General features: G+C 33.9%; 1 protein-coding gene across 1 annotated transcript; it reads right to left on the reverse strand.

The window, feature by feature from the left end:
* Positions 1-314: 314 nt before the first annotated feature.
* Positions 315-8,816, reverse strand: LOC125280597 (stonustoxin subunit alpha-like). Its single transcript, XM_048211246.1, has 6 exons — positions 8,713-8,816; positions 6,013-6,129; positions 3,827-3,907; positions 2,038-3,579; positions 910-1,007; positions 315-802 (listed from the first exon to the last, which is right to left on the reverse strand). The coding sequence occupies exons 2-5, from the start codon at positions 6,104-6,106 to the stop codon at positions 958-960; spliced, it is 1,767 nt and encodes a 588-aa protein (XP_048067203.1). The 5' UTR covers positions 6,107-6,129; positions 8,713-8,816; the 3' UTR covers positions 315-802; positions 910-957.
* Positions 8,817-9,266: the final 450 nt, after the last annotated feature.

Raw genomic sequence — 9,266 nt, forward strand, 5'->3', positions numbered from 1 at the left:
TAATACATGGTGACACATTTAATTAATATTGATTCATATAGTACTTAATCTGTTAGTTCAAGAATCGGAAATCACTAGCAGAAACACGTTGATGGAGTTTGTTTTTGTTGGTTGTGTTTTGCTCCTTTTCTGCTGATTATTGAACTTCTTGTCTGTGTCACAGAATAAACAAGTGGACTAGAGGAGACATTGCTTCAAAATTCATTTTAATTAAACGATTTCTGGGTCTGCTAATTTTCTTTGGCTTTTCTCCCAGACACACCATTAATACACACTGTTATATAATTAAAGAGTGAACATTTGTGAGCAACAGCTTGCATAAAGCCCCCTCAAGTTAAGCTCTTTATTGTCATTGAACATCAAGAGTTTTTGTACTTCCACAAGGTACAGAATGGAATAAATGAAATATAAAGATGGACAAATGAACCAGAATAAGATGCTATACAGTACATTGTTCTCTCTTACAAACCCCCAAATACAATCACTATTTATTCATTAACTCAGATTTGATACGTTTAACTTTTGTTAATGGAGTTACTTGTTTATATTTCCATTTACCTGGAAATCAAAAATGTTATAACAGTTGATTCTAGAAAACATAAAATATTACTGATTGACTCAAATATGATATTTTTTAATCTGAGTATACATTTAAAAAAGTATATGATTACAATTTACAATTTTATCGTAAGTAAAATTGAAAAACTTTTGTTTCATGTCCTGCTATCCTGCCAACTTTAGTCCTCTGGTCATCCTGGAAAATCACTTCTATTGTGTTCAGTGATATCACTGTCGAATCGAGCTGTGGAACAAAAATATTTTTTTATGTGAATAAAATAACTAAATGATAACAATGTGATAAAATACAGGAAAAGATGATAAAATAGAATGAAAACAATCTTCACGCACCTCATTGCAAGTTATTGTCATATTCTGAAAGCCGTTGTATGAAGCAGACTAAAAGGAGAATTCCTCACCACCTTTCCCGCCCACAATCCCAGGTTCTGCTGTGGAAAGAATTAAGATAATTCAAAAACAGGCTGGATTCACACAGCATTAGAATAAAGTTTTCAGGGTTTTTTTTTTTTTATTTTTTTTTTTCATTGAAAGGGCCGAATGAACATGCAGCTCAAGCTTGATTTAAATCACACAATGCCCTATCCCTGTTTCCCTTTTTTGTCACTGATTTAATTCCTCACTATGGGAACACCATTCAAGATATTAAAACTCTGTTCTTAATTTACACAGACATGTGGAGCCCAGATGGGTTTGACCAGGGCTATCTAACTGGGGCCCAGTCAGTTTTATCTGCAGCACTGAAGGACAGAGGAACAACAAGAACAGAAACAAAGGCAAAACACAAGAACTACAACTGACTTTCAGCCACAGCCTTAGATTAAATCAACTGAAGATAAAAAAAGACATTAAATCTCTCAAGATCTCAGCAGAGGAGCATTAAACAACCCCACAAAACTCAAAATCTCCACTGGAATTGCTTGATAAAGTATATGTAAATACAGAGTGCAAGATGTGCAGTGCCAATTTGCCATATACATAACATAATGACTGAGAATAACAGAATGTTGTGAATTGTTTGTGCTTTAGTTGGCCGTGTTTCAGCATGTTGTTATGGGAAAAGCACACAAGACACAATTCGAGTAATGCTTTCTGGCTAAAGTTCAAGTTTGCTTGCATTTGCATCCTTTTATTCAGATAAGTTGTAAGTAGGCTAATGTTACATTTATGTTGTGCTTATAGTATATATGATTAATTTCTTATTGGATGTGTCATATAGAATGGATTTAAGTTTACTGGTGCTCATCACTCAGCTTCACCTCATGCACCTATTCTTTTTAGATGTATCTTTTTCCGAAAACATTGACGCATCATTCATAATATAGCAGTGATATTATTTCTAGTCTATACTTTCATATTTTGTTTCTGGTAGCTCGAATACTATATAAGCTGCTATGTGAATGGGACAGTTTGAGAATCACATCTGTTAATTATTTATAAAGGTGTGTAAATGACACTTACCTTTTGTTGGGGGTGGCTTGAACATGGGCTGAAACTGTGTGTCTATCAGTTTCCCTTTTTCATACAGATAGATGGAGGAGCCAGCAATGGAGGGATTGGAGATGGCAGAAATAATGCAGCGGGTTCTCTTTTCATCTTTATTGGCCTCTGCAAACCTCCCGAATTTAGAAAAGTTCTCTCTGATCCTTTTTACGATATTGAAATCTTTAAACCACTTTGGGGAAGAGTTCACAGAAATCCCAGTGACACTGTGTTCAGGGAACCTCATTGTAGAAGATCCAGTGCCACTCTCACTTCGTTCTTTGACCCACTTTTTAACAGATTGCACAGAAAAAGGTTCAGGAAATTTAGATGTGTCAGATTTCACAAACTCCTTCAGGGTTGAAAGATATGGGTCTTCATACTTCAGAGATGTGAAGGTAAAGCACACCACTTTATCAACATCAGGATCAAATAAGATGGTATTGAGATCAACTGAGTCTATAATATTGATCCCCTGTAGCCTATTGGTGTAAGAACTCAAGATGTGAAGTTCAGACTTTGCATCATTTAACCACTTGTTAAGCTGGTCAGCACTGAATGGGGAGCTCCTGTGCATATTCAGGATGTCTTCCAGAGACTTCTCCTGCTCCTCTCCTCCTCGAACAGCAGGCAAGACCCTGCCGACTGCTCTCAGGAGCATTGTCTTATATGTGCTTAATGAGTCCTGAAATAATTGCAGCCTCTCTTTGATGTCACTGAAAGCATTGGCCAGTGTATTTTTGAACAGGTCATTGCACGTCCTCTCTGCCTCTCCCAGCTCTTCAATTATTTGTTCAGTGTCAGAAATCAGACTTGTGGTAATCTCTCTCTGCAGCTGAGCTGCCTTACTGTTCAATAGATGAAGAGGATAAAGCCAGACTTTTATTGGAACCGCATTCTGTGGATTCTTCTTCAGCAGAGTGGGGAGCGTCTTGTATGTCTCTAGGGCCTCCATGTACGTGGTGGGGTTCTGCTCAAGTAAGATGTCCCCATGAAATGTGCAGGAGATCTTCTCAGCCATTTTCATTTCATCATCTTTCAAATGTACAGATCCTTCTCCCTCAATGGTAAATGCAGGGATGCTCTTGACCATGACATTCAGTTTTCCCTCAATCTCCTGCTTGTTTTCCTCTTCTGAAAATGTCCGATCAAACACCATGGCAGCCTGAGCTCCATACAGCACTGCCGTGACCACATGAGTTGCAGTTTTCTGGTCAAACACCTGAGGGTAGGTGATCTGGCCCAGCTGGGACATAGTGAGCTGTTCAAATCTTGTGTTTTCACTGTAAAACATTGTAACTCTGGACTGTTGGTTGGAGGATTTGGTGTCACGCAGATACTTGGCAGATCCTCCCACCTCCACAAGCCCCCCCATGAAACTGGCCTTCAGGGAAGCACTTATATCCAGGAGGTTGGACTTACTAGAAAGAGAGTCAGAGCTACTGAACTTCAAATCTGTTCGGGGCTGTGAATGACTGTGTAAATTTTCACTCAGTGATTTCTTATCCCACAGAGTAACACCTGAAATGAAAAATGGCTTTATGTTACTTTATTTATGAGGAAGTGATGTACTGTTGTAAATGTGCAGGCATTATAGTTTTGTTACTCAAGGACTGGTAATTGGTGAATAAACATTTAGTAAAAAAAAAAAATAATAAAAAAAAAAAAAAAAAAAAAAATATATATATATATATATATATATATATATATATATATATATATATATATATATATATAAATTTTTTTTTTTTTTTTTTTTTTTTTTTACCTGGAATGAAGGAATCTTCACGGCAGTCGTAAAGCATACCAAGAGACAGAGGTCTTCCTAGGGCTGCCACTTCCATTGGCTCTGATGCCATGGTTATAATAAAGAAAAAGAGTTGGTTAGCTGTAGAAATCCATCATTAAAAATACAGCTGGAAGCTCATTGCACTACAAAATGTGTTCAGATGGAATACAGGATCAAGCTAACAACCGTCCAATAAACACAAAATCATATAAAATGCAGAATGTTTTGAATGTAAAGACAGCTCGTTTTATTATTTTTGTTCAACAAGCAATTTAGGATCATACTAGGTAAGATTTAAATCACAGAACCTCTGAGACCTAGGCCAGCACTTTTCATGCTACGCCGCCAGGCTGATGAAAATGAAGTATAGTAACAAAAGACAAGGCACCAATTATTGTAGTGGTGTTTGGTCACACAACACTAAAGTTGAGAGTGAGATTGTCAGATTAATACTTGTCAGAGTGCATGAACATAATGGCCAATCAGAGGTGTTTAAGAATCTGTTCCACAGCGTTCCAAATTATAGAGGGAAATGCTGGAATCGACACATTTTTAAAATTTCAGTAGTGACTTGGTACCGAAGTTGGCACTTTTGACAACACTAATCCAATCAAAAAAGATCTGATCTGTGCAAGTTTGCAGTGGTGTAATTCGTGTCAAAACCAACTGGTTTTCAGTGGTGGATGATAACTAAGTATCATAACTAAGTATAACTGAATTCAGAAGTCTGACCAAACACATCACTGTCTCAAGGGTGTACGTTGGCTTCCCCACTGAGAACTATCACCCTTCTGCTTCACTCATACACTTCAAAGACACTTGGGAAATTGGCTGTTCTCAATACAATACAGCATAGAAATGAAATCCTTTCCACTAATTCACTGACAAATCTGCGTAAATGAATGAACATGCATTTCCTCAGTGCATTTTGTGTATTATTACTGTTTGTATATTGTTCTTCTGTATATTGTATAGTGTTATGCATGCCTGATGATAGAAGTACTAGATAATGTAGTCATCTAGGTGATGTCTCATATCAAAATACTCGTGGTTTAATGATTCATACAAATGGACACAAACTTCCAGCTTACTCCCCTCATGCAAATGAGGTCACTCTCAAACAAAGAAACATTCCCGCTTGAGAATTGCACCTTTCTCATTGGTGTGACCTCTGTGGAAAGCCAACACAAAGTTCCCTCCTAGCTCTTGCTGATTCTATTGATTGCTGGACTGAACTATCAAGGATATCCGGACGCTCTTCAACAGCTAAAGCATTTGCAAGTACTGTACATTTAAACACTAAACAGCGATTTAGTATTAAGTTGTGAACCCTTTTGTTAACAAATGTGCTTTATAGTGAGAAACTGATGGTTCTTCCAGCTGGTTAAATGACTCTTTTCATAGCTCCATTCCTTGATTCTGAGTTGATTCAGTCGATTAACTGATCCAAATATTTATAATTATTATAGAGTTACGATTAAATATTCATATTTCTCATTTTGAGCTAATTTGTACAAAGTTTTAGGTAAAAAAGAAACATTTAAAATAATGCAAATTATTCCCCCACTGCCGAACAGTTTCAAAACAAAACTATAGCAGTCTTCTTAAAATGTTATTCATCTAGCCCTGTGATTTTTATTTTGATTGTCAATACACATTTTCCCCTCATTTTTAAATACTATGCTATACAGCATTTTGTTTTTCCCCACTTGTTTGCGCACATGAAATCAATAACCTATGCATATAAAATTAATATAAAGGTATAAAATTACAAAATAAACATTCACCAATCTGTAATTTTTAATTTGAATACTTAAGTAAATTAATTTGAATACTTAAGTAAAATCAAGTACTTTTGTTCTTTTAGTTGAGTAAAATAAAAATTACTTTTACTGGAGTAATTTTATTAGTGTATATGCACTTTTACTCAAGTATTTGATGTGTGTAGCTTGTACACCACTGCTGGTTTTGTTCATGGCTTTTTGTTAAACTTTCTTTTGGGGGATTTTTTTTTTTTTTTTTTTTTTTATTACAAAAAAATCCCAATAGAATAAATGAATGAGAACATACTTGAGTAGTTTATTTCCTTCTAAGGACATTGAATCTGTACTGTGATATTACTGATCTTTACATGTTCACATTTTGTAACACCATTAGCACCTTACCCTGAGTCTTCACCACAGTTAGGGTTGTCAGCCATATATATGCACATAAGTAAATGAAGTTTGGCTGCTTCAGGTACATCGAAAGTGCCACCATCTTAGAAAAGCCAGCGAGAAGACCTGTTTGAACGGAAGTCACAGGAGAAGATGCCTCAGTGTCCTGAATAAACTGCCTTTGTGTTGAAAATATGGTGGCACAATATACAGATATTGATCATAACTGTGATATTTAAAAATGAAATACTGATATCATGTTAACACTACATATAAGGGTCTGAATTCTTAAGTAAATGTGTTATTTCAGTATGTTCTTTTTAGTAAATTTACAGACATTTCTAAAATTCTGTTTTCACTTTGTCATTATGAGGTACCGAGAGTAGATTAATGATGATAATAATAATAATAATAATAATAATAATAATAATAATAATAATAACTTTTAAATGATTGTAGTACCAGGCTGCAACATAACAAAAGTGAAAAAAGTGAAGGGGGTCTGAATGCACTGTATGGCTTAGAAGATTTGAGACTCTTCCTGTTTCCCTTTTTTGCCATTAATTTAATTGCCATTGGCCTCATTGGATGATGATAATTTATGATGTTTAACCATTAAAACACTTTTGAAAAGAATTGTGCTTAATTGTATTAAATGTGCACTTTTGGTATACTTCAGATCTTAAAAGTACTCTCTTTAAAAAGTACACTTGAAAATAATATAATATTACTAAAATTTAAAGGCCATTTAAATAGAGTACACTTTCATGAGTGTTTCCTAACACTTTTAAGATAACAGTTTTAAAATGCATTTTGTAATAATATCAAATTAGGTTTTACTTAAATGTGCATTTTAAATTATGTTTTGTGGTGCTTTTTAGAAGCACACTTATTTTGATGTATTGACTAAAGCCCATGTAAAATGATACATTTTAATTTCAACTTAATTTAAAAAGTAAAAAAAAAAAGCAGCTTTTATTTAAAATAGAAATCTTTTGCAACAATATACAGTACCGTTGAAACGTTTGGGGTCAGTATTTTTTATTCTAAGAAATTAATACTTTTATTCAACAGTATTGAATTGATAAAAAGTGACAGTAAAGACTTATACCGTTAGAAAATATTTCTATTTTGAATAAATGCTATTCTTTTTAACATTTATTCAACAATGAATCCTGAAAAAAGTATCACAGGTTATAATATATATATATATATATATATATATATATATATATATATATATACAGTATATATATATATATTAAGCAGCACAACCGTTTCCAACGTTGATAATAAAGGATCATGTGACACAGAAGACTGGAGAAATGATGCAGAAAATTCAGCTTTGATGATAAGAATAAAAAATATTTTAAAATATATTAAAATGTATTACAAATTACAATATTACTTTTTTTTTTTTGTTTGTTTGTTTGTTTTTTTATCAAATAAATGCAGGTTTGATGAGCATGAGAGACTTGCAAAAACATTAATAGTAATGTTATAGTTATGTTTCCAAACTTTTGACCAGTACTATATATACAGTATATGTTCCTGATATCGATCCATTTACTTTCAGGGGGAGGAACTTTATAACAAAGCCACATCACAACATATCACTGAGTGGTAAAGGCTTTTCCAGTAAGTAACACTGATTTGTCCTCTTCGTTTTTGCTGATAGTCTGACTATTTTGGGCTAAATGGGGGTATTTGTGTATATATGATATAATTGGACTGTTTAAAATCATGTTTTGTTCTGGAAAGTTCAAAGTCAGTAGTATGTACACTTCTGTTTTTATCATTACAGGAATTATGTGACATCCAAAGCAAGCTTCTTCTTTCCTGTGAATCTGCTCATGTAAGTGTCTGGGTTTGCAGAATCTGCATAGTGAATCTCAAATAATTGACAGATGGCTGCGGTGTCTGAGCACCAGGTCCCTGTGTTCGCACAACAGATCTTGCGAGTGGGCAAGAATGAGCTAGTCGTCAAGATAGACCATTGCAGCCTCCAATATGCTTGCCTTCTAAACGAAAAGCATAGAAGTCTGTGTCAAGGGAGGAGACATGATTCTTAAATCAAGCAGCATTTTGCTTGTTATTTTCTTTCTGAAAACAAGACAGTAATTTTTACTTGTCTAGAAAATGTGTCTTAAGAATTTTTAGATATTTGGACAAGAAACAAAACAAAATCTCTAAGTAAGAAAACTTTATTTTTTTTCAGTGTAATACTGTGTTTGTGTCTTTTTTCTATTTTAAAGCGTGCATCGTTGGGCAGGGCTAAAGAGTCAATGATGTAGAAGTGGGCATATGATGTCATACTTAGACAAAATAGTCAAAATAGTCATTTTTGGCAGCTGTTTTTGGACTAACGGGAAAGTGTCAAGTTTGACCTTCTGGCTTTATTCACTGTACCACAGGTTTCATGAAAAAAAACTTACTTTATAATACAATACAAGTAACTTCAGACATTTCATTCTCTCAAAATAAGGATGGATATTTAATTAATTATTTAAACAAATCCAATTTTAAGAAAACAAAAGGCATTCTTTCCTTTAATAATATATGTATGTATATATATATATATATATATATATATATATATATATATATATATATATATATATATATAATTGTATCTTGACAGTTCATTCACACTAACATTACCAGTTCATATTGTTTTAAATTATATATTAGTTTTAAATGTTGAATTACCTGGAGTCTCTGTGTGTCCTTTGGAAAGTTCAGAGATTAAATCTTCTGCTAATGTCTTCAGCTGAAGTCTGAAGCTCACTGGATTTCTGTAGTGATATTTATACTGAGAAAAAAACTGCCCTTTACTCTCATGGACCCAGAGTCTGCTGGCCCCCGAGATAAGATTTTAGATCAGCGCCCCCACTGGCACACCACAGCATTGTGAGCTTACTGTCATTCATGTTTAGTTAAGACCTTTTGTGGTCTTTGAGACTGCACACATCTGGACTTCTTTGTGGCAAAAAAGTGAAAGAAAGCAACAATAATAAAATTGTCATTCAATATAACATATAATTGAACGTTATATTGATCATATAACATAGAGCATACAAACATCGATCATGTGTGATGGGCTCCAGAAATATCTGCACCTTTGGTAAAATATAAACTGACTATTAATGTATAAATGTATGTATGATGTACTATTAAAAAATAGTTTTTGCCATTTCTTCTCAAAGTATTTCATTCAAAATATTCACAAAAATCCAACTTTTACTGCATAAATAAACTATGTA

The sequence above is a fragment of the Megalobrama amblycephala genome, linkage group LG1 (genome assembly GCF_018812025.1).
Source record: "Megalobrama amblycephala isolate DHTTF-2021 linkage group LG1, ASM1881202v1, whole genome shotgun sequence".
NCBI classification, from domain to species: domain Eukaryota; kingdom Metazoa; phylum Chordata; class Actinopteri; order Cypriniformes; family Xenocyprididae; genus Megalobrama; species Megalobrama amblycephala.